A 27,146-nucleotide genomic window follows, 5' to 3' on the forward strand; every position below is an offset into this window, starting at 1 on the left:
GAGGGAGGGAGAGATGGGAATGATGCCTATCGGAAAAATGAGAGGGGGAGAAGGGGACAGAGAGTCATTACTGTACTTGGTTAACAAGTCAGAACGAAAGAGAGGGAGAGAGAGGCAAATCCAGAAAACAGCCATTAAATTCTACGACCACCTAAAAGGAAGCGATTCCCAAACCTTCCATAACAAAGCCATCAGATACAGAAAGATGAACCTGGAGAAGAGTCCGGTAAACAAGCTGGTTCTGGGGCTCTGTTCACAAACACAAACAGACCCCACAGATCCCCAGGGCAGCAACACAATTAGACCCAACCAAATCATGAGAAAACAAAAAGATAATTACTTGACACATTGGAAAGAATTATCAAAAAAACTGAGCAAACTAGAGTGATATTTGGCCCTAAACAGAGAGTACACAGTGGCCGAATACCTGACCACTGTGACTGACCAAAACTTAAGGAAAGCTTTGAATAGACTCAGTGAGCATAGCCTTGCTATTGAGAAAGGCTGCAGCGGGCCGACCTGGCTCTCAAGAGAAGACAGGCTATGTCACACTGCCCACAAAATGAGGTGGAAACTAGGAGTGCACAATATATCGGTGAACATATTGGAATCGGACGATATTAGCTGAAAATGCCAACATCGATATTGGCCCGATGTCTAGTTTAACGCCGCTGTGAAAAAAAACAATGTCAAAGCTATCGTGCATTCCTAACCTAGCCCACAATGTCTGCTGTGTGGATCAAGCAGTCAACAAGTCGAGTAGCCATTTGAAAGAGTAAGAACATTTCAGCGAGACAACACAAAGGCCAAATCCAGTATTGTACAGTGAAATAAATATGCCCCCAATGTAATTCTAAAGTATAATACATTGTGATATCAACAGATTTTTGGCAAATTAACAAATTATTGTCTTTTGTGGATTTTATATAACAACATTCTAACCTCATTTAGCATGATCTATTCAATTATGTCATAATTCTACTATTTGTATTCATTTGCATCACTGTCAATGACATACTTTTATTTTGAAGGCTAATCGCAAAGTCCACTATTGTGGCTAATCCTTATTGTGGCTAGCTTCACATAGATGGGTCTGAGCACCATTAATCAAATAAGAACTGTCTTATAAATTAGGGTCATTTTAAATGATGGCACCTAGCCATATAGTTAGCTAGCTAACGATGGCTACTGAAACATATTATGTCGTTTTGCTATGTTTTTGGGGAAGAGCATTGTTTGCATCCATGAGAGGGCTAGCTTTTTTTTAATGACCAGCACTGTAGGTGCGCGAGACAACTTTACCAGCATCATAGCATATGTATCGATGAATCATTGTGACATATGAAATACGAGTGACAGAGTAATCAATGTGTAATAACTACGTAAAATATGAATGAACACGTAAACTATTATGTCATATTCAGGTCCGGATTGGTCAACAAGCTTATTTGACACCTTTTGCCACAAGAAAAGGGCAACCAGTGTATATTTTTTGACATGCAAAGACCCAAACGGCGTCCAATAGAAATCCTGGTTGAGAATGAAACGACTGAACAAATGAACAACGAAACAGCACAGCAAGTAAGTGAAAGAAATTTGTTTTGATTATGATTTACTGGTAATGGGGACATAAGTAAATGCCAACAAAATAACTTTTTGGTCAGTGTGTGTGTGTGTAACCTTTATTTATCTAGGCAAGTCAGTTAAGAACAAATTCTTATTTACAATGACGGCCTACCCCGGCCAAACCTGGACGACGCTGGGCAAATTGTGCGCCGCCCTATGGAACTCCCAATCACGGCCAGATGTAATACAGCCTAGATTCGAACCGGGGACTGTAGTGATGCCACTTGCACTGAGATGCAGTGCCTCAGACCACTGCGTCCATGTGTGTGTGTTAACTATTTAACTGTATTAGAATGCTTAAAAGGCAGCTAAAAATGTTAATATCGGTTATTGGTTTCGGTATCAGTTTTTTTTTTGAAAATATCGGATATCGGTATCGGCCAAAAATGTCATATCGGTGCATCACTAGTGGAACCTCCTACCATTTGTATGACCATATTAGAGACAAATATTTCCCTCAGTTTAGATCCAAAAATAATTTGAAAACAAACCCAATTTTGATAAACTCCCATATCTATTGGGTGAAAAACCACAGTGTGCCATCACAGCAGCAAGATTCATGACCTTTTGCCACAAGAAAAGGGCAAGCAGTGAAGTACAAACACCATTCTAAATACAACCCATATTTATTTTCATTTATTTTCCCTTTTGTTCTTTAACTATTTGCACACTTTAGTTTTTTTATCTACTTCACTTGCTTTGGCAATGTTAACATGTTTCCCATGTCAATGAAGCCCTTACATTGAATTGAATTGAATTGAGAGAGAGAAAGAGAAAGAGAAAGAGAAAGAGAAAGAGAAAGAGAGAGAGAGAGAGAGAGAGAGAGAGAGAGAGAGAGAGAGGGAGAGAGAGAGAGAGAGATAGAGAGAGAGAGAGATGAGCATAATACACCGCGTGTGAAGTTCATTAGTACCATTCTTCTTCTCCTTCTCCTTCTTTAACTACGGATTAGTTCATAACTGGCTGTCTAAAGCAGTATAATGTCCTCTATTCCTTAGATGCGAAACCAATAACATCTGCTCTCAAAGAGTAGTTCAACGAGCTCCCTTCGTTTGACAGATCTTTTTTAATGCTTTTATCTGCACCAGGGGATAATGTTTCATTTACTCGAACCATTATTCATCTTGGTTAGTCTCAGTAAGCTCAAATCAATTTTGCAAGAGAGATATGAATCATACACAACACAAACGTCTCAGTATTGACCTATTTCAGCCTGTACAGTACCGTAGACACAACCAGCTTTAGAGTATAACAAAGTAGTATAACAAAGTAATGATGCGAAGAGGTGACACAGATATACTCTATTAACCAGACTCCCCTGTCCTTGTGAATAATAAACTGTAATAACAAGTTATGATGAATGACCTCCGGACGATATGACTAAGGGCCGTTAGGCCAGGAAGTCAAGATTTCATTAGGAGGTGTCTATGTCTTATGACACAGCGGTAAGACAGAGCATTAATATTCATTCACAGTGTTACCTGATGCAACAAAGATCAGTCATTCACACATCGGTAATTATAACACAGCAAAGATATTATAAAACATCTAGATGTAGAAAAGGCCAAACAACCACAACAAGCCAATATTTCTAAGAAAGAGGTGATAAAACACCAAGATCTTCTAAAAAAAAGTCCAGCTTTTCTCAGCATCCATATCAAATCAAATCAAATCAAATGTATTTGTCACATACACATGGTTAGCAGATGTTAATGCGAGTGTAGCGAGATGCTTGTGCTTCTAGTTCCGACAATGCAGTAATAACCAACAAGTAATCTAACCTAACAATTCCACAACTGCTACCTTAAACACAAGTGTAAAGGGATAAAGAATATGTACATAAAGATATATGAATGAGTGATGGTACAGAACGGCATAGGCAAGATGCAGTAGATGGTATCGAGTACAGTATGGCATACAAAGTGGCATAGTTTAAAGTGGCTAGTGATACATGTATTACATAAAGATGGCAAGATCCAGCAGATGGTATAGAGTACAGTATATACATATGAGATGAGTAATGTAGGGTATGTAAACATTATATAAAGTGGCTAGTGATACATTTTTTACATCAATTTCCATTATTGAAGTGGCTGGAGTTGAGTCAGTATGTTGGCAGCAGCCACTCAATGTTAGTGGTGGCTGTTTAACAGTCTGGTGGCCTTGAGATAGAAGCTGTTTTTCAGTCTCTCGGTCCCAGCTTTGATGCACCTGTACTGACCTCACCTTCTGGATGATAGCGGGGTGAACAGGCAGTGGCTCGGGTGGTTGTTGTCCTTGATGATCTTTATGGCCTTCCTGTGACATGGTGTCACATGGTGTCACATGGTGGTGTAGGTGTCCTGGAGGGCAGGTAGTTTGCCCTCAGTGATGCGTTGTGCAGACCTCACTACCCTCTGGAGAGCCTTATGGTTGTGGGCGGAGCAGTTGCCGTACCAGGCGGTGATACAGACCGACAGGATGCTCTCGATTGTGCATCTGTAAAAGTTTGTGAGTTCTTTTGGTGACAAGCCAAATTTCTTCAGCCTCCTGAGGTTGAAGAGGCGCTGCTGCGCCTTCTCCGCAACGCTGTCTGTGTGGGTGGACCAATTCAGTTTGTCCGTGATGTGTACGCCAAGGAACTTAAAACTTACTACCCTCTCCACTACTGTCCCGTCGATGTGGATAGGGGGGTTGAATTGCGACTCTACTTTGTCTCTATACTGACGCTTAGCTTGTTTGATTGCCTTGCGGAGGGAATAGCTACACTGTTTGTATTCGGTCATGTTTCCGGTCACCTTGCCCTGGTTAATTAAAAGCAGTGGTTTGCGCTTTCAGTTTCGCACGAATGCTGCCATCAATCCATGGTTTCTGGTTTGGCAATGTTTTAATAGTTGCTATGGGTACGACATCGCCAATGCACTTTCTAATGAACTCACTCACCGAATCAGCGTATTCGTCAATGTTGTTGTTGAACGCAATGCGAAACATATCCCAATCCACGTGATCGAAGCAATCTCTAAGCGTGGAATCAGATATCTACAGCCGACACAGGGAGTCAGGAGCTAAACATAGCCTAAACGGCGGAGGTGTGGAGCCATGACTGCCACGTTTGACGATGCTAATCCAGTTATCAAGAAACATGGCAAGAGACCGCCGTCGTCGAGGGAAAGCTGTCTTCACAAACTTAGTTTAGTTACCAGACGGGTCAATAGGTTAGTGACAGTGTGGATCAACTCCAGGAAGCATGATGGGCTACTCTGGCCTGTCTGCGCTGGCCTGTCTGCGCTGGCCTGTCTGGGGCCTGCCTGCCTGTCTCTAGAGATAATATCTCTATATTCTATTATAGGACTCACAGTAACTGTCAGACTTTCAGTCAGAGGTTAGGGAACTAGGACCCAGCGAAGACATCCCTGAGAAGACTTGAGAGCTGTGGGGCTCAGGAACGATTGTTAGTGGCTATAGGAAACCAGTGGTGGGATCTAATGTGACAGGTAATGGGGCTACAATCAATGTAATGAGGAGTGTATCACTGACTCTTTTTTAGAAGCAGATACTGTCTATGATGTAACGTCACTCACAGTCACAATGACATGTGACGTGACAAACGCCTTTGTCTTTTCAGCTTCTAAAAAAAACTAGAACCTCTACAACCATGGGCACTTGATCTGTGATCCAAATGGCACTGTATTATTTAGGGAGTGCACTGCCCATAGGGCTCTGGATAAAAGTAGTGCACTATAGGGAATAGGGTACCATTTGGGAGGCACAAGTGTGCCTCCCAAATGGTACCCTATTCCCTATAGCCAAAGACTATTTTCTCTGCTGCCGCACGACGACTCTGACACCAACAGTCTCTTGAACAGCTTCTGTCCCCACGCAATACAATTGATAAATAGCTACACGGACCGAGTTGACCTTGTATCTTTATTTACCTTTTATTTCAGTATTCGCAAGGTCTCTATGCACACTCACCGGGCCCTACACACACACACAAACACTCACTCCATCATTGTCTCACTCACACATAATATGTACATGCATTTATACTGACTCTACACACCCGTACACCCACTCACATGCAAGCTGTTTCTACACTTAAAACATTTAGCCTTGTCCCCTAACCTCTACACTGACATTTTATATATTTACTGTATATAGTATGCTTACTTACTTACTTTATTGTGTATTTCATATATTTCATATTCTTATGTCTCGTGTGTTTTTTTTTCTAGTAATACAGTGTTATTGATTATTGCATTGTTGGATTTTGAGTTTCAAGAAACTATTTCAATGTACTTGTGCATGTGACATTAAAACTTGAATCTATTACAATTGTTCTCATTCATTTCAAACACTATTTTAACTTCGGCTATTACTGACTGTTAGCATACCAACTGTTGGCTATTACTGACACTTAGCATACCAACTGTTGGCTATTACTGACTGTCAGCATACCAACAGTTAGCTATTACTGACTGTTAGCATACCAACTATTGGTTATTACAGACTGTCATCATACCAACTGTTGGCTATTACAGACTGTCAGCATACTAACTGTTAGTTATTACTGACTGTTAGCATACCAACTGTTAGCTATTACCGACTCTTAGCATACCAACAGTTAGCTATTACTGACTGTTAGCATACCAACTGTTGGTTATTACAGACTGTCAGCATACCAACTGTTGGCTATTACAGACTGTCAGCATACTAACTGTTAGTTATTACTGACTGTTAGCATACCAACTGTTAGTTATTACTGACTGTTAGCATACCAACTGTTAGCTATTACAGACTGTTAGCCTACCAAATGATGTCTCTCTTTTCTCTTTGCCCTCATGTGTGCCACCGCTTTCTCACCCTCTCTGCAGATGTTCCATCTGTTTGTTGGTATACCGTGGGTAAACTCATTCACCATAATAGAACACCCACACACAAATGCACGCTAGCGCACACACAACACACGTGCTACTCCTGTGAACAGCCGACACGCTCTCTCTAATTACGAGGGGTGTGAGAAGTACAAATCAGCACATTTTCACTCCCATTTGGTGGAAATTGAATGTTTATATTGATGTGTGGGAGATAATAAAAAGCCATCACAATATACCAAACCCTCAAAGCGTACAAATGTTCTTTCATTACTTCACAATATTACTTCACAATATTGTGTGGGGGACTAATAAACTTGGCCCTTTTCATTCTCCCATGCACTCGTGCACGTACGCGCACACACACACACGCACGCACGCTCTCTATGTCTCTCGCTCTCTGTCTCTCTCTCTCTGTATCTCCGCCCCCAAACACGCGCTCTCTCTCTCTCTCTCTCTCTCTCTCTCTCTCTCTCTCTCTCTCTCTCTGTCTCTCTCTCTCTCTCTCTCTCTCTGTCTCTCTCTCTCTCTCTGTATCTCCGCCCCCAAACACACTCTCTCTCTCTCTCTCTCTCTCTCTCTCTCTCTCTCTCTCTCTCTCTCTCTCTCAGAGCTCTGCATCTGCAAAACCCAGTCACTTAGCGCTACCCGCTAAAGTTAGGAGGGTTAATTAGCATTAAATGGTATTCCAGTGGTGCTATCACAGTAACCAGTGCTACGCTAGCCTACTCTAGCTAGCTAATTGCGTTCGCTATGTCCAGTCTCTTCTAACCCACTCAGCCGCTCTCTCTCAAGGGGTTTCTGAAGAGAAGGACGTCTTGTATCAATGTAATGGGAAGAGATACAATATTTTCTCCCTGCTGGTTGCCAACCTCACACACACGCACACACACATTCACATACACACGCACGCACACCCCCCCACCCCACCCGACAAACACACACTCTGGAGATGTACCAGAGTGCCTCTTGGACCTTTAAAGAGCAGACTGCATCATGGAAATTGCTCTGTCGTCTTTACTCTTTACTCCAGTAGTGGTGGTAGTAGTGTTGTCTGTCTACCGTTTGCAATCCTCCTGACTGACACAGACAGTCATTTCCTGGCCAGGCTTACTGTCAGAGTCCTTACCCTTTACCAACAGAGAGCTACCATAGCTCCTACTGACACACTCACATACACTTAACATCTTTCACTGTCACTATTAAACAGAACACACACACACTCTGATTGTCAGTGGTTCATGAAATGTCTCTACTACACTCGTATGCGTAGAAGACAGTAGACAGGCTTGGCAGTATCACTGTCACTTATCTGTGTGTGTGTGTGGGGGGGGGTTAGGGAAAATAAGATTTTGAATGGAAATACATTTTAGGTCCCCACGAGGTTATAAGAACAAAAAATGTGTGTGTGTACGTGTGTGTACGTGTGTGTACGTGAATGCATCCATGTGTTTCTGACGGATTGGATACCATATTCTTACTTGTTGTTCAACTGAGCTAACTTTACCATTTTGACAACAAGCAATTTAACTAAATTGTCAAGGCAACTGCCTCAGAGCATCTCTCCCATGTTGAATACGCTGTGTGATCTCCATAGAATGCTGTAGGATGCCGCATCTTAAACCGATGACGCCCCACCCCCATGTATGTCTATTGGAATGTGCTGAGTACATTTAGAATCCCTGTCTTCTCTGGAATAGACCAACACAGTAAGGGGTGCTATTTGAGGAATGCTAGGAGACATACAGTACATGACTGGGCGTCTGACTGTGTAAAGGCATGTGAGGCACAGGACCTCAACAGGTGGATCAGAGGTCATGAGGTCACAACCTTTAGGTTACAAGGACCATAAAAATAAATACCCACACTAAGTAAGTCATCCAAGGAGACTGAAGAGTCACTAGATAATGGATGTATTCTCGGTGCTCACCTTTGACTGTGCACAGTATTATACTGCAAATGAATTAATTGGCAATGAAATGAAATGATGCTGACTTTCAGAATGTAGCCAATGGTGATTGACATTCTAGTCATGATGATTAAGCAATCAAATTCTACCGCTAATCTTCGTCACAAATTGCTTAACCGCAACCCAGGCCTAGAGACTTGATTCCCTCGATGGATAGGCCAATGATCATACATTTTGCAACTACAATGAAGATGGCAAATACCGTATTTCCACCATTGCTAATTTCTTCTAATAGACTAGAGTAACTTCCTGTTGGAAATGAAACAGACCACTGGTCTGTGGTCAGTGTTATGAAGTAGTTTCTAAGATAATAAGCTGTCTGTTTTGATCTGTCCATTAGATACGCTCCCAGGCGCATAAACAGTGGCATTAGCTAATATAGACTTGGCAAGATGACACACACACACTGCCTCTGTCTCTCTTACACTTTTATGAGCGATCTCACACACACACACACACACACACACACACACACACACACACACACACACACACACACACACACACACACACACACACACACACACACACACACACACTGCGCCTCTGTCTGTCTTGCACTTTTATGGGCGATCACACACACACACACACACTGCCTCTGTCTGTCTTGCACTTTTATGGCCGATCACACACACGCACACACACACACAGGAAAAGTGTCCAGACCGTCCAGACAGAGTATTTTTATGAACAGACATAGATTTCATTAGGTTTTGGGTTACTCTTTCGACTCCTAGTCTGCTCATAAAGTTGTTAAGGAGGATACTGACCTGACAGTGATATGACTTGAGCTTCCTCTCTTGGCTGCCTCAGGTTTATATCAAAAAGAAGGTGAGAAGTTAGCCCATGTGTTTATAATACCTCTGTTACACTGGCAAGGCTATCTGAGACGACTGTCTTGTGACCAAACCGCCCAGATATGAACCCTAACCTGGATGACCCTTGAACTTTGACCCTAGCTGGCACTGTCCAATGATGATCCATCTTACTAGACAGACATCCAATGACAATCCATCTTACTAGACATACATCCAGTGACAGTTGAGAATCTAGGCAGTCAGAATGAAATTTTAAGTTGTAGGCCAGAGACAGTGATGAGTAAATATTATTTTATCCTTGAATGGATGGCCACACATTGAAAACAGAACATATAGATAGATCATAGATGATACTATCAAGAACTCATGAAGGGTTTTGGTGGTCACACATTTCAGGACCATGGACAGCATAGTGGTAGTTCTATTTAAGTTTTTGTCATTTAGCAGACTTTCAGAACAACTAGGGTTAAGTGACACGCTCAAGGGCACATTGACAGATTGTTTACCTAGTCGGCTCAGGGATTCGAACCAGCAACCTTTCCGTTACTGGCCCAAGGCTGTTAACCACTAGGCTACCTGCCACTCATATATCCTTGGGAGCTGGCTGTACTGATAGCATATGAATCCATGTCATGATGACACACACACACACACACACACACACACACACACACACACACACACACACACACACACACACACACACACACACACACACACACACACACACTGAAACACACACACACACACACACACACACACACTGAAACACACTGAAACACACACACACATTAGGGAATAAATAGTCTTAATGTAATTAGCTTTCAGTCTGTCTCTAATGAACTGTAGCCTGTGGGAAAATGTGAGACATATTTCTCAGAATTGTTCCTCATTGACTATAAATAGAGTGTGTGACGCTCAAGGCAATACATCCTCAACACAAATATCAAATATATAAATATTCTCCACTGTCACCCACTGTATATACATGCAGCAGGTATTCACTCTGCCCTGTACAACGAGGAGAGATCGAGATAAAGACTTGAACGAAAGGACAAAGACTCATCCAAGGTTGTACGTGAACTCCTGCCTGCTCCGTCCTTTCACAGACTGTATACACCCATACACTCATCTTACCCTGTTCTACCCTTCACTGAGAGGAGAGATATGGAGAGAAGAAACAATTGAAATAAAGAGAAAGTGACATCCAAGGTTGACTCTGCCTGCCCCAGTGCCCAATCCTTACAATGATATAGAATACAGTGATATTTCCTGTGTCTCGCTTCCTCTTCATTGCTCGTTGAGTATGTGCAGTAGTGTATACAGTCAAGCGCTATTCACCCTATCCTGTGCTAAGAGAAGAAGAACAGAAGGGCAACAGTGCCATCCCAGGTTATACCTCTTGCCCCTACTGTACACAGCATCTACTTTCTACTCACTCTATGCTAAGAGAGGTGTTTGGAAACAAGACAGTGCCATCCAAGGTTACTGTACGACACAACCTCTGCCTACCCAATCCTTACAATCGTATACAATACAAACGTGCAGTATTTGCAGTGTCCATGTTTTTCTAAGGTTGCTACGCCAACTTTCCTGGTAGTGTTGTTTGCGATCCGCACAAACAACACTACCAGACCTTCGTGTTACCACAGATATCCACTGATAGCCTGACAACACGACTGATTGGGAGCCAAACAAATGCAGACATCTGCTTTTTGCTGCAAATCTAATTCAAAATGAGGATGATTGGGTGTAATGTAGCCAGTACGACAGACCCCAGTGCTCGGACATTAGTCATTTCCTTGGCACTCTGTTTCAAAACAAATCAATTAAATTATACAAAATGGACAAGCACTTATTGCCTGCTACTGCTCGGTGATGATGGGCTTCTGTGTGTGTGTGTGTGTGTGTGTGTGTGTGTGTGTGTGTGTGTGTGTGTGTGTGTGTGTGTGTGTGTGTGTGTGTGTGTGTGTGTGTGTGTGTGTGTGTGCGCAAGTCCCCACTCCCAAATCTTTATTTACTCTGGGGCTCTCTTTAAAAAGGTTAAGGGCCTTTCTGTGTTCTGTTGGAGCTGTGAGGGCTGTGACAGACTCCAGATACTATCTCCGCGTCCCAAATGGCCCCCTATTCCCTGTCTAGTGCGCCATACTACGTAGGGAACAGGGTGCGATTTGGGACCGCCGCCCGCTACAACAGTATGTGACACGGGGGAACTGAGGCCTGCAGAGAGGACAGGGAGGCGGCGTCAAAGTAATTAGGGAAGATCGTTCAATGATAAACAACCTTGCCTGTTTTTTCATAACTAATTCATTGTTTTACATTAAATATTTCAGAAATGGTTCTATTTGTTTTGAAAAGAGAGACATTGGTGTTTACTATAGCTAGATAAGGAGGCACTCTGAAAACCTTGTTTAGCAGCCACTCAGAAATGCTCCTTTAGAGATCTTGACAAGAGAGAGAGTGGAGGAAGACTTATGAGGCCAGCTGTCCTTTCAGTTGACAGCTACAGTTGTCAGCGCACGCATTCACCAGTCCAGACATATGCACAAAGTACCCAAAACTTTTAAATACTCCAACTTCCCGAACTTCAAACTGATTCAATAGGATGTCATTTTTAATGTAAACACTAAAACGTGAAATACTCAAACTTGAAAAGGAATACTTTTTATATAACCTTTTGGGTTACATACAAAGCCTTCTACTTCCTGACTCCTTGCAGAAGGAGGAGAGCGTATTGGACGACAGATGCCGATGACCAAATCGGAATAACCACATCCTCGGGCTATGGAAAACTGTAACCTCTGTTTGGGCTCCCTCTTGGAGTCAAAGGTCAGATCGGGACCGGGGTCACATCAGCACAGTCCTATAGCGGTCAGCTAGAGGTCGGCTGGGGATCGCGACCCGCACAGGACGCCCACCCTTTTCACACAGACGCTGCTCAGAAGCTCAGAGTCGGGAAGTCACCCCCCGGACCCGCTTGGCCATGCGTTTCAACTTTTAAAGGTTCTTCCTCTTCTTTCATCTTAGTGATGATTTAGGGCCTAGCCTACAGGCACCAGGGAACGGCTTACTAGTCTCTAGCCTCTCATCATCCATACTCCATAGGCTACAGCTGTGGAGAAGGGAGAGGGAATAGAAGGGTGGTGGCTGGTCGGGGCGGATGGTAGAGGAGGTTGTAGTGACATCTTGTGCGCCATAGTGACATCTTCAAAGACCTAATTGGGGTTCTTGATGATTGTTTACATTTCTGAATGTCACTCTCAAATATTGACTGAGAAGGAAGAGAAGGGAGGTCGGGGGACATGAGAGAAAGTCGAAGTGACATATTGGCCGACCTTATTTGGATGGTTTCGAATTGTTCACATTTTGTGAATGCCACTGTCATCACACTGGAATGACTCTTCTATCTAAGCTCAGACACCATATTCTCACTGTTGTTATCCTGGAGAACCGAGACGATTAGCATGCTAGGCTAATCTCTCCCCTACAGCGGTGTTGGGTCAACAGTGCCTTGTCTTTGTTATGACTCACCACCCACTGGGCTCAGACATCTTTTCAGCATCTAGTTTTGATTTCAATTCTGTTGACTTGTCAACTACTTGGATATAGGTTCAAATAGGCAACATTCCGTTACATTGATGACTTTTTTTCAAATCCAATCAGTTTTCCACGTCGGTTCAACGTCATCACATTGAATTTTGGGGTTGAAAGAACGTGGACACAACGTTGATGCAACCAGTTTTTGCCCAGTAGATACAGAAATGCAACAACTTCCACTAGTTTCAATAGTCCTGCTTTGCAGGGAAATCAAGATACTATAGTTCCAATGATAATCATAGAAAGACAAAGAGAAGAAGTTATTTGGCATCCAAAGCCCTATCTTAGCCTTTCCCTCACAAACTCCATAGAAACAGCCAAGCTTAAGACGGAGCTCAATCCTGATCAAACACAGATGTCCTCTCATCATTTAACACGAAGGACATCTACAACTCTAAATCCGATGCTCATCATTTTGCCATTGATGCTACTTGGAAGGCCATTGGCCCACCTCATATTTCAGATTTATTTCATGGAAAAATAAAATATCATATCATAGTGAAGGTGGAAGATTATCAAAGACTGTGGTTCTTTGCAGAAAGCGGTAGGGGAAGCAGCATGGGAATATGGGTCGGATATTTCTGCTTGTCCGGTCCAGTGACGGTGCTTGTTTCAAGCTAATCACGTTAGCATTAATAATGAGATAAGGCATTTCCTGTCCAAACTGCCATGCTCTTCTTCTGTTTCATATGGCTCTGGATAAATGTATTTATGATTCCTCTCTGTTTTGTCCTGTAGGTTCGTCCTGGTCTTTGGTTGCTTGGTCCTGTCTGTGTTCTCCACCATTCCGGCTCACCAGGACTTCTCTTCCGACTGTCTGCTCATCCTGGTGAGGAACTGGTTGAAACTAGGCATATGTTCTGACACAGACACAGAAGCTGTTCATCAGCGTGACTGTTTACAATGAGTGCAGTGATAGGTGACGCTGTGGATAGCAGAAAGCGGTGACACCCAATCGCTTCACAACAGGCAAATACAAAGCGGTGAAGTGTGTTGAGCTTTCAATCAAACTCCTCTTCGCACAACTAGATTTCTATTAGTAATTAGGTAAGAGGATGTGAATACATTCTGGTATCAGTAAGTCAATCTGATCAATTGGGAACACATCTCTGTTTTCCCATCATCTAGTCATTGGATAGTGAATAGAGCAGATTCAAACGGACTTAACCACGTTAAGTGGTCCTTATAGGAAAAATCGATACAGGCCAAGGTTCACGCGTTGTCTCCATCTTGAGTTTAGTCATTTGATCCGGGGCCAACGTTGATTTCTTCTTCTACACAAAAAGGGTCCAAGAAGGGTTCTTCGGATGTCCCCACAGGAGAACCCTTTTTTGGTTTCAGGTAGAACCCTTTTGGGTTTCATGTAGAACCGTCTGAGGAAAGGGTTCTACATGGCACCCAAAAGGGTTCTACCTGCAACCAAAAATAGTTCTTCAAAGGGTTCTATAGGGGCAGCCGAAGAAACCTTTAAAGTTCTAGATAGTGTACTATTATTGAAATGCTGCTAGCAGGTCACTATCCGATAACCGTACCCTGCGATGAGTCAGCACCATACTGATACAGCAGACCTGAGGGCTGCGAGGGAGAGTGAGTTAAACATTCGCCAAAGGGTCATCAATTGGTCATCATCATTGTCTCTGTATTGCCCTGTTGTTGATGTTGACAGTCATTTAAATTGTTGCTGAAATATATTGATATTTGAAGCATTATTGTCCAGCAACTGGAAAATAGACGAGTGAGAGATGAGTGTTAATTGTATAGAGCTCAGATGTGAGTGGTGAACTGGAAGAAATTAACTCCATTACGGGAGCCAGTTAGCATGGTAGGTGACCCTATTGTCCCAGAGAGAGAGAGAGAGAGAGAGAGAGAGAGACAGAGAGAGAGAGAGAGAGAAAGAGAGAGAGAGAGAGAGAGAGAGAGAGAGAGAGAGAGAGAGAGAAAGAGAGAGAGAGAGAGAGAGAGAGAGAGAGAGAGAGAGAGAGAGAGACTGCACACACTACAATTACTTAGGTTTAAAAATAAGCTCAACTGGACACCTTAATGAGGCAGTGAATGAACTGAGAGAGAAAGCACGCAGGGCATTCTACGCCTTTAAAAAACAAACCCTTATTCGATGTTTCAAAGACCTCTCTGATGAGAGTAGGCTACCCATCCTGTTGGGGGAGGACGCAGAGAGCTGTGGGTTGGCAGCTGCCTGCCATAAGATGAGGGACAGTGTCTGGCAGACCAATCAACCTGCACATGTACTCTACTGTATGCTTATTGTTATTGTTTAATGTATGGTTATTTTGACCCTTGGTTATTGTTGTTACTGTTGTCTCGTTGACAATTTTGATTCTTATTAATTTCATATTGTAAATATCCAAAATAAACTTTGGCAATATGTACATTGTTACGTCATGCCAATAAAGCAAATGGGATTAGAGAGAGAGAGACAGAGAGAGAGAGAGAGAGAGAGAGAGAGAGAGAGAGAGAGAGAGAGTTGTTGTGTGTGCATGCGTGAGTGCGTTTGTGTGTGTGTGTGTGTGTGTGTGTTTGTGTGTGCGTTTGTGTGTGCGCGTGCGTGTGTGAGTGAGTGTGGTTTTTTGTGAGTGTGTGTGCGTGCCTATGTGTGTTTGTGGGCGCGTGTGTGTGATTATGTCACCAGCGGTTGATAAGTGAATTGTGTTCGTTAACAAAGAGCAACAACTCCCATTCAAATAATCAAAGATCACATTCTAGGCCATGGGGTTGGATTCAAAGCCACCCAGACGAGATTTCAGAAACAGACCCTGACAAACAAACACCTTAGTACATTTGAGGATATAGAGAGTCTGTCATTGCTCTGGGGAAAGTACAGATAAGGTTGGTAGTATAGTGTTAAAAAAATGTACTCATATTGTTTCCTTTGAGGCTCAACTCAATTCAACACGACTATGAATCCCTGAGGGAAATTAGGATTAGTGGTATATGTCATTTTGTAGCCTGGGTGGGCCAGTGACAGTCAAAGTGTCGGTCCATCCTTCTGTACTAGGCATCCTTCTGTACTAGGCAAGTATCTCCATGACAGATAGGTAGAGGGATATACACGGATTATCCGAGGAGAAGATGAATCCCTTTGTCCTGACTGGATTCATACTGGATGTCTCCACTCAATAACATAAGCCTCTCCAAATTAAATCAGTGTCAACACAATTAGGCCACCTACTGACGACATAGACACGGGCAGATATCTATTTGCTCCCAGTCGCTACTCTGAAAACTAGAGATTTGAAACAGCGTCCGTGCTCATAACAAATCTCGTGGCATCCATATGCCTCTTAGACCAGACTTGCTAGGGACATTATCTTGGATTAGCATCAGCTGCATTTGAATCATGATATACTGGGAGCAAATGCTAGCCAGCTAATGTTGTGCCAAGTGATCCAATTTACTATGTTGACTCAGTGTTGACATTTAGCATGCTAATGGTGCATTAGCATATTTTAGGTTGACACTGAATTCAAAGGTATAACATTATATACATGCTGCTCACAGGAAGTAGACCACTTTAAAGCGTCATTCGTTCATGCAAATCATGAATCTGTTTCAATGTCAAGAAAAAGCATGCCACTTTAATATGTTATGATATGTCGGAAATTGGATGATAAATCATTTCTCGTACTTTCAATACAATGATGAAGCAAGTGTGACACCTATTTGTAGATTCATAGCAATTGCTTAGTCATTGTGTATCACTTTCCCCTGACTTCCTGTAGGAGTTTGTGATGATCGTGGTGTTTGGGCTGGAGTACATCATCAGGATCTGGTCGGCCGGCTGCTGCTGTCGCTACAGAGGATGGCAGGGTCGCCTCCGTTTCGCCCGGAAACCTTTCTGTGTCATAGGTGAGCTATAGAGAGTAGATGAGTTATGAACACTTTATAAACCCTTTTATAAACCCTTCATAAACCCTTCATGAATGTTTTTTTCGAGGGATGAGAAAAGGTATACAACCTTCAGTTGATGGTTCAGTAGTGAGAAGTGTTTTAAAGTTAAAGAGTTCTACAGGTAAATCATTGACTTTTTCCTCTTTTATGATAATTGATGACCTCTCAGTTACTTTATTTCCTACTTAAAAGCGAGAAGTCAATTTCCTGACTTCAAATCAATATGGCTATTCACTAATTGCTGTAGTTTTACCATAGGAATGTGACTTCCGAGTTCAAAGAGACCTAACGGGTGAAAGGATATGCAGTGTAATTGACCATAGGAACACACACACACACACACACACACACACACACACACACACACACACACACACACACACACACACACACACAAACACGATAGACCGTAGTCCTCTGGCTTGATGTTTTAGCTGGGGTGTTTGAGGCTCTTGTGATTCTTAACAGGAGACTTAGGGTCGACTGGCTATGTAAACAGGCCTCTTCATTAACTGTCCTCAATTCTTTCCGGTGTTTAGACATATTCATCTGCCCTTCTCAGACGGCCGCCGTACTTCAGGGAGGGAGAGTAGGGGCTTACCAGTCACGCTACGTCATCAGAGCTAGCGTCATCATGCTCTCTGAGCTGGCTAATGAGAGAGAGCGGGAGAGAGCGATAAAGAGAATGAGAGAGAGGGAGAGGGAAACAGAGATAGAAAGCGAGAGAGATACAGAAATTAGACGGATACAGATATATACACTACCGGTCAAAAGTTTTAGAACACCTACTTCTTCTTTATTTTTACTATTTTCTACATTGTAGAATAATAATGAAGACATAAAAACTATTAAATAACATATGGAATCATGTAGTAACCCAAAAAAGTGTGAAACAAAAAAATATATATATTTGAGACTCTGTCATAAGTTATATGTACACCCACAAACTATACTGTACATAGACATTAATACACTTAGTTTGAGGTGGCGATTGTATAGATTAGATTTCATAAACATTAATATGCAGACATGAAGGCATGTGACATCTTTACAGAAGTATACATAGACATTCATAGAAGCTACAGTTGAAGTCGAAGTTTACATACACCTTAGCCAAATACATTTAAACTCAGTTTTTCACAATTCCTGACATTTAATCCTAGTAAAAATGACCTGTCTTAGGTCAGTTAGGATCACCACTTTATTTTAAGAATGTGAAATTTCATAATAATAGAGAGAATGCTTTATTTCAGCTTTTATTTCTTTCTTCACATTCCCAGTGGGTCAGAAGTTTACATACACTCAATTAGTATTTGGTAGCATTGCCTTGAAATTGTTTCATTTGGGTAGCGTTCCACAAGCTTCCCACAATAAGTTGGGTGAATTTTGGCCCATTCCTCCTGACAGAGCTGGTGTAACTGAGTCAGGTTTGTAGGCCTCCTTGCTCACACATGCTTCTTCAGTTCTACCCACAAACTTTCTATAGGATTGAGGTCAGGGCTTTGTGATGGTAACTCCAATACCTTGACTTTGTTGTCCTTAAGCCAATTTCCCACAACTTTGGAAGTATGCTTGTGGTCATTGTCCATTTGGATACCCATTTGCGACCAAACTTTAACTTCCTGAATAATGTCTTGAGATGTTGCTTCAATATATCCACATAATTGTCCTTCCTCATGATGCCATTTATCTTGTGAAGTGCACCAGTCCCTCCTGCAGCAAAGCACCCCCACAACATAATGCTGCCACCCCCGTGCTTCACAGTTGGGATGGTGTTCTTCGGCTTGCAAGCCTGCCCCCTTTTTCCTCCAAACATAATGATGGTCATTATGGCCAAACAGTTATATTTTTCTTTCATCAGACCAGAGGACATTTCTCCAAAAAGTACGATCTTTGTCCCTATGTGCAGTTGCAAACCGTAGTCAGGCTTTTTTATCACGATTTTGGAGCAGTGGCTTCTTCCTTGCTGAGCGGCCTTTCAGGTTATGTCGATATAGGACTCGTTTTACTGTGGATATAGATACTTTTGTTCCTGTTTCCTCCAGCATCTTCACAAGGTCCTTTGCTGTTGTTCTGGGATTGATTTGCATTTTTCGTCACCAAAGTACTTTCTTCTCTCGGAGACAGAACGCGTCTCCTTCCTGAGCGGTATGATGGCTGCGTGGTCCCATGGTGTTTATTTGGTCCCATGGTGTCCCATGGAAATTGCTCCCAAGGATGAACCAGACTTGCGGAGGTCTACAATTATTTTTCTGAGGTCCTGGCTGATTTCTTTTGATTGTCCCATGGTGTCAAGCAAAGAGGCACTGAGTTTGACAGTAGGTCTTGAAATACATCCACAGCTACACCTCCAATTGACTCAAATTATGTAAATTAGCCTATCAGAAGCTTCTAAAGCCATGACATAATTTTCTGGAATTTCCCAAGCTGTTTATGTAAAGGCACAGTCAACTTATTGTATGTAAACTTCTGACCCACTGGAATTATGATACAGTGAAATATAATTGAAATAATCTGTTTGTAAACAATTGTTGCTAAATGTGCTTGTATCATGCACAATGAAGATGTCCTAACCGACTTGCCAAAACTATAGTTTGTTAACAAGAAATTTGTGGAGTGGTTGAAAAAATAGTTTTATTGACTCCAACCTAAGTGTATGTAAACTTCCGACTTCAACTGTATTTTATATTTGAGATTCTTCAAATAGCCACCCTTTGCCTTAATGACATTCTTGGCATTCTCTCAACCAGCTTCACATGGAATGCTTTTCCAACAGTCTTAAAGGAGTCCCCTTATATGCGGAGGTGTTCTAAAAGGAAGGTGTTTGATCGGTGGTGTGTATACAGTGTATATATATATATATAGAGAGAGAGAGAGATTCAGACAGACTGACAACAAACAACCGAGCACAGGCCAGAAACTGAACTAGATACTCCGAATAGAGACGGTTAAGGCTGAACTAGATATTCTGAATAGAGATGGTTATTAAGGCTGAACTAGATATTCTGAATAGAGACGGTTAAGGCTGAACTAGATATTCTGAATAGAGACGGTTATTAAGGCTGAACTAGATACTCTGAATAGAGACGGTTAAGGCTGAACTAGATACTCTGAATAGAGACGGTTAAGGCTGAACTAGATATTCTGAATAGAGACGGTTATTAAGGCTGAACTAGATACTCTGAATAGAGACGGTTAAGGCTCAACTAGATATTCTGAATAGAGACGGTTAAGGCTGAAATAGATTCTCTGAATAGAGACGGTTAAGGCTGAACTAGATATTCTGAATGGAGACGGTTAAGGCTGAAATAGATTCTCTGAATAGAGACGGTTAAGGCTGAACTAGATATTCTGAATAGAGACGGTTAAGGCTGAACTAGATACTCTGAATAGAGACGGTTAAGGCTGAACTAGATACTCTGAATAGAGATGGTTAAGGCTCAACTAGATATTCTGAATAGAGACGGTTAAGGCTGAACTAGATACTCTGAATAGAGACGGTTAAGGCTGAACTAGCTACTCTGAATAGAGACGGTTATGGCTGAACTAGATACTCTGAATAGAGACGGTTAAGGCTGAACTAGCTACTCTGAATAGAGACGGTTAAGGCTGAACTAGCTACTCTGAATAGAGACGGTTAAGGCTGAACTAGATACTCTGAATAGAGACGGTTAAGGCTGAACTAGCTACTCTGAATAGAGACGGTTAAGGCTGAACTAGCTACTCTGAATAGAGACTGTTAAGGCTGAACTAGCTACTCTGAATAGAGACTGTTAAGGCTGAACTAGATATTCTGAATAGAGACGGTTAAGGCTGAACTAGCTACTCTGAATAGAGACTGTTAAGGCTGAACTAGATACTCTGAATAGAGACGGTTAAGGCTGAACTAGATATTCTGAATAGAGACGGTTATTAAGGCTGAACTAGATACTCTGAATAGAGACGGTTAAGGCTGAACTAGATATTCTGAATAGAGACGGTTATTAAGGCTGAACTAGCTACTCTGAATAGAGACTGTTAAGGCTGAACTAGCTACTCTGAATAGAGACTGTTAAGGCTGAACTAGATATTCTGAATAGAGACGGTTAAGGCTGAACTAGCTACTCTGAATAGAGACGGTTAAGGCTGAACTAGATATTCTGAATAGAGACGGTTAAGGCTGAACTAGCTACTCTGAATAGAGACGGTTAAGGCTGAACTAGATACTCTGAATAGAGACGGTTAAGGCTGAACTAGATATTCTGAATAGAGACGGTTAAGGCTGAACTAGATATTCTGAATAGAGACGGTTAAGGCTGAACTAGCTACTCTGAATAGAGACTGTTAAGGCTGAACTAGATACTCTGAATAGAGACGGTTAAGGCTGAACTAGATATTCTGAATAGAGACGGTTATGGCTCAACTAGATATTCTGAATAGAGACGGTTAAGGCTGAAATAGATACTCTGAATAGAGACGGTTAAGGCTGAACTAGATATTCTGAATAGAGACGGTTAAGGCTGAACTAGCTACTCTGAATAGAGACTGTTAAGGCTGAACTAGATATTCTGAATAGAGACGGTTAAGGCTGAACTAGATACTCTGAATAGAGACGGTTAAGGCTGAACTAGATACTCTGAATAGAGACGGTTATTAAGGCTGAACTAGATACTCTGAATAGAGACGGTTAAGGCTGAACTAGATACTCTGAATAGAGACGGTTAAGGCTGAACTAGCTACTCTGAATAGAGACGGTTATGGCTGAACTAGATACTCTGAATAGAGACGGTTAAGGCTGAACTAGCTACTCTGAATAGAGACGGTTAAGGCTGAACTAGCTACTCTGAATAGAGACGGTTAAGGCTGAACTAGATACTCTGAATAGAGACTGTTAAGGCTGAACTAGATACTCTGAATAGAGACGGTTAAGGCTGAACTAGATATTCTGAATAGAGACGGTTAAGGCTGAACTAGATACTCTGAATAGAGACGGTTAAGGCTGAACTAGATACTCTGAATAGAGACGGTTAAGGCTGAACTAGATACTCTGAATAGAGACTGTTAAGGCTGAACTAGATACTCTGAATAGAGACGGTTAAGGCTGAACTAGATATTCTGAATAGAGACGGTTAAGGCTGAACTAGATACTCTGAATAGAGACGGTTAAGGCTGAACTAGATATTCTGAATAGAGACGGTTATTAAGGCAGAACTAGATACTCTGAATAGAGACGGTTAAGGCTCAACTAGATATTCTGAATAGAGACGGTTAAGGCTGAACTAGATACTCTGAATAGAGACGGTTAAGGCTGAACTAGATACTCTGAATAGAGATGGTTAAGGCTGAACTAGATACTCTGAATAGAGATGGTTAAGGCTGAACTAGATACTCTGAATAGAGACTGTTAAGGCTGAACTAGATACTCTGAATAGAGACGGTTAAGGCTGAACTAGATACTCTGAATAGAGACGGTTAAGGCTGAACTAGATACTCTGAATAGAGACGGTTAAGGCTGAACTAGATACTCTGAATAGAGACGGTTAAGGCTGAACTAGATATTCTGAATAGAGACTGTTAAGGCTGAACTAGATACTCTGAATAGAGACTGTTAAGGCTGAACTAGCTACTCTGAATAGAGACTGTTAAGGCTGAACTAGATATTCTGAATAGAGACGGTTACGGCTGAACTAGATACTCTGAATAGAGACGGTTAAGGCTGAACTAGATACTCTCAATAGAGACGGTTAAGGCTGGCTGTAATATGCTGTTGGGTGTGTCCTCCGCTGGCCTCTCCCCTTCTTAATTATTTGTCAGTCTTAATCCTGCCTCCTAAGCTGTTTACCCCTTTCCCCTCCAAGCCAAAACACACACCCTAGGATACCTCTCCAATCATCTCTCTATCAAAACACGTAGGGTCACTGACTGGACACAATCCCCCTCCAGCTTCCACTACAAGTAGCCACTACTAATAAACCTACTTTTACTGGTTAGACACTAGGAAGTATGGCCATCATGAATATCTTAAGCATTGCTGTTACTTTATCATAATTTATTGTCTGTTTTTCTCTGTAAAATACCTCCCTTGACCTCCTTATGTCAGCCCTATTGTGTTGAATGATTGATCAGCTGGCCTATTACAATCATGGAGTACTGTCTGTATGAGGGCATGTGACATTGCCAATAACTCAATCTATTACGCATCAACTAATGGCACAAGGCAAGGCTGGAGACAGATTGTAATGACAATCACCATGATAATCACGCTGAGCTGCTTGAGGGAGGTTTATCATTCCTATTTTCCTCTCTCTCTTTCCTTCTGTCTTTCGCTCTCTCTCTCTCTCCCTCTCTCTTTTTGTATTTTTTTCCTGTCCCTCCTTTCGTCCCCCCCCCCCCTCGTCTCCCTCCCCCACCTCTCCACCCTGATGTATGTGTCAACATTGCGTGTGTCTGAGTGTGTTGTAGTGTGCTTCGACTACTCTAGATGGGTCCATAAATTCTCTCCCCTATACAGTCAGTGGTTAGAGTATCCATAACTGTCAGCCCGATACACCCCAGTCATTACTGTCTGGGCCGATCCATTAGTCTCTGGAGAGCGGGGGGTGTCTCACTCAGTGACTCTCAGCATCCATAAATTATACGCAATGAGCCAATTCCATCTTTAAGTGTTCCGAGCAGGTGATTTGTCCTGTGAAGTCATTGAAAGATCGTTAGAAGGAGATATTTCAATGCAGATGTGGTCCCCAGAGCCCAGATGAATGGAAACAAACAGAACAGCTCATAAACTGGATGAATAGCTCTCATTGGTAGGTTCAGTCAGTGGTGGGTTCCCATCAGCCAATGGGGTTTGCATACAGGAAGAATGTTTATTGACGTACGTTTGACTGAGAACATATTTGTCTGAAAACCAACTTATGCATCTTACATTGTGGTTTAGGTAGAGGATGCTGATCGAATGTTTATGGTTAGTCTACGAATTGGTTTATGTGGAGCACATTGCTTGACTGTATAGATAGAGGATTGCTCACACTGTAGTGTTGCACCATGAGAAATGACTGGCTCGATGCCAGCTAAACTTTCCTGGTGAAAGTATTTGATTGTGACGAGACACGGTGACGACAACACGAGGATATTGAATTTGTTAGTGAAAGGATTGGAGCTAAATGTGGTGTTCCTTTAGGGATTTTGACCCCTTGGTGTCCTTACCACCCCCATGTTTATGAATGATAGAGTCCCCTCAATGAGCCATAGACACACACACACTTACACACACACACACACACACACACACACACACACACACACACACTCACACACACTCGCACACACACACCTGTGGGAGCTGTAGTCGCTCTATCAGCCAAGGACTCATATGCGACCAAGCCCAGACAGACAGACAGACAGACAGACAGACAGACAGACAGACAGACAGAATGTGTTGGCTGTATGCTGACCAGGCAGTCCAGAGCCAGTTGGGCTGCTAACTGTTAACGTCATACCAAGAGCTGTCCCCTGTCCAAGTCCCACATATGTGACTTTGACTGTCTGCCTGGATGGACGAGGAGGAATGTGAACACACACACTGGCAACCACCGAGGACACACACACACACAAAGGAACACACACATTCACACATCTGCAGCGATAGAATAGATAACTAATATTTGCGAAACTAGTAAATAATTTTAAACCTCATAGAGTCCGTTTCCCAGACCCAGATTAAGCCGAGTCCTGGACTGGATCTATTGAACATGACTCCTAGTCCAGTAGGTTTAATCTGGGTCTGGGAAACCGCCCCATAGTCCCACATCATAGTAATCATCACAACATAGTAACTGTAGTCTCAACCCAGAGTGGGATCACTGGTGCAGCTGATTGGATTCTGTGTTTTTGGCATGCATGGTTAGAGAGACAAGTGTGGCCAAGGCTCAGAGGGTGAACCAGGACACAGTACTGCTGTTAAAACTAGACCAGGCAGATGGAGACTCCAGATGTGAGAGTTCTGTCAGCACTCAGCAGCCACACACACGCACGCACACACACACACTCTCTCTCTCACAAACACACACACACACGCAGTCAGACACACACACACACACACACACACACACGCTCACACTCTCACACACACACACTCAAACACACACACACTCAAGCACACTTAAAGACATACACATACACAAGCATGCGTGCATAGACACACCAATTTATACGCATACAGGCTCTCTCTCTCCTTCAAAAAACACACACACGTCATACACTCACCTGCTTGTTAAAGAGGTCTTTTCTTTCCATATCTTCAGCAGAGGCCAGTGCTTGGCCAGCATCTTTATGTCCCAGCATGCCGGTTTTTGGGCCGTCCGAGTACGGAATGTGTGTGTGTGGTTGGTTCATGTATTTTTCGCGGTTCCACCGTCTCCCTCTTGCCATGGGTTAACTGGTTCATGATTTATAAGCCCTAGAGCGATCGACCAAAGCTTGGTCAGCGATTGTATTTCATGTCCAAGCGCTGAGTTCCCTGGAAGGAGAGACAAACCCACCGCCTGGCGGGATGACAAATTCTCACAAAACAGAAAAATGCAGGGGGAAGCTAAGGAGAAGAAAATAATATTTATTCAGTTTGTGGTTTCACGTGGTGGAGGAGCGTCTTAGAAGTGAGGAGTGGTGAAACACAGGGGTGTGTTAACGAAAATAGAAAATATTATTTGTCTGTGTTGAAGGAGAAGCCTGATGCCTCAGACTACGTCCCAAATGGAACCCTATTACCTACAAAGCCCACAGGACTCTGGTCAAAAGTAGTGCACTATGTAGGGAATAGGGTGCCATTTGGGATTCAGTCTCAGATGTCCTGTCGTTGTGGTCTGAACTGTCCCTGTCCTCCCTTTGTGAGTGTGTGTGTGTCTGTGCGTGTGTGTGTTTCAAGTTTTTATTGTCACGTGCACAAATACAATGAAATGCCTGTACATGTATACACGTGTAAATATGTGTGTGTGTGTGCGTGCGTTATTGTGTGCGTCCTTGTGAGAACCTGCTCCTGTGTGTTTGCCACTAACGACGTTGGATTGAAGGTCAGTATCAATCCAGTCCAATTCCCCATGCACAGCAGTTGAACTATGCTGCTGTAAACTGTCCTCCTTTAGACCAATACACTTACACAGTGTTTCCAGTACACGTTTCCAAACATACTTGATATCTTAATCTCTTTTCATGCGTCAGTGGTGCATGGTGTACACTGTACATACAGCACAGGTGTTAGATGACAGGCCTTGCTATGATGTTCGCACCATTCTGTGTTGGGGATGGATTTTGGATCCCGATCAATGCAGAAGCGCGTGTAGCTTTGTGAGTTATTGTGTTGTTGACACCTTTAGCAGAATGCCAGCACACACACACACGCACGCACGCTCACACGCGCGCACACACACACACACACGCCTGCACGCGCACACACACACAAACACACGCACGCACGCGCGCACACACGCACACACGCGCACACACACACACACACGCACACACGTGCTCACACACACACACACACACACGCGCGCGCGCACACACACACGCGCGCACACACGCACACACACACACACACGCGCACACACACACACGTGCACACACACACACACATGTGCACACACTCACAGAGAGAGACTGTATCATTCATTCAGTCATGTGGATGATATGTTGTTGTTGCTGTTGTTGTGATAATCGGTCACAGTAATTACAACATAATGATTTGTTTACAACTGCAAATGTTATTCCACCTCGATAGAATTTGCCCCCTCAAGGGTTACCGTGGCTATCGATTTCACGGATATATTCAGGGTCAATGTGACCGATAGTAATGGTCAAGATTTGGTCAAGTTTGAATGGCTCTTGCCTGTATCCATTTCACCTGGTTTCACTGTTATGTTAGTGTCCAGTCTACACCAGTACTGTTATGTTAGTGTCCAGTCCACACCAGTACTGTTATGTTAGTGTCCAGTCCACACCAGTACTGTTATGTTAGTGTACAGTCCACACCAGTACTGTTATGTAGTGTCCAGTCCACACCAGTACTGTTATGTTAGTGTACAGTCCACACCAGTACTGTTATGTTAGTGTACAGTCCACACCAGTACTGTTATGTTAGTGTCCAGTCTACACCAGTACTGTTATGTTAGTGTCCAGTCTACACCAGTACTGTTATGTTAGTGTCCAGTCCACACCAGTACTGTTATGTTAGTGTCCAGTCTACACCAGCACTGTTATGTTAGTGTCCAGTCCACACCAATACTGTTATGTTAGTGTCCAGTCTACACCAGTACTGTTATGTAGTGTCCAGTCTACACCAGTACTGTTATGTTAGTGTCCAGTCTACACCAGTACTGTTATGTTAGTGTCCAGTCTACACCAGTA

General features: G+C 42.7%; 1 protein-coding gene across 5 annotated transcripts in view; it reads left to right on the forward strand.

The window, feature by feature from the left end:
- Nucleotides 1–27,146, forward strand: part of LOC110485768 (potassium voltage-gated channel subfamily KQT member 5) — a 140,024-nt gene that overhangs the window by 87,443 nt on the left and 25,435 nt on the right. For all 5 annotated transcript variants that reach the window (XM_090195850.1, XM_036940424.2, XM_021556927.3 and 2 more), the window contains exons 2-3: nucleotides 13,602–13,692; nucleotides 16,601–16,727. In XM_090195850.1, the coding sequence (XP_090051976.1) occupies nucleotides 13,602–13,692; nucleotides 16,601–16,727 (218 nt within the window). The remainder of the gene's footprint in view (nucleotides 1–13,601; nucleotides 13,693–16,600; nucleotides 16,728–27,146) is intronic.

Source organism: Oncorhynchus mykiss, chromosome 13 (assembly GCF_057628025.1).
Source record: "Oncorhynchus mykiss isolate SJ-2025 chromosome 13, ASM5762802v1, whole genome shotgun sequence".
Lineage (NCBI taxonomy): Eukaryota > Metazoa > Chordata > Actinopteri > Salmoniformes > Salmonidae > Oncorhynchus > Oncorhynchus mykiss.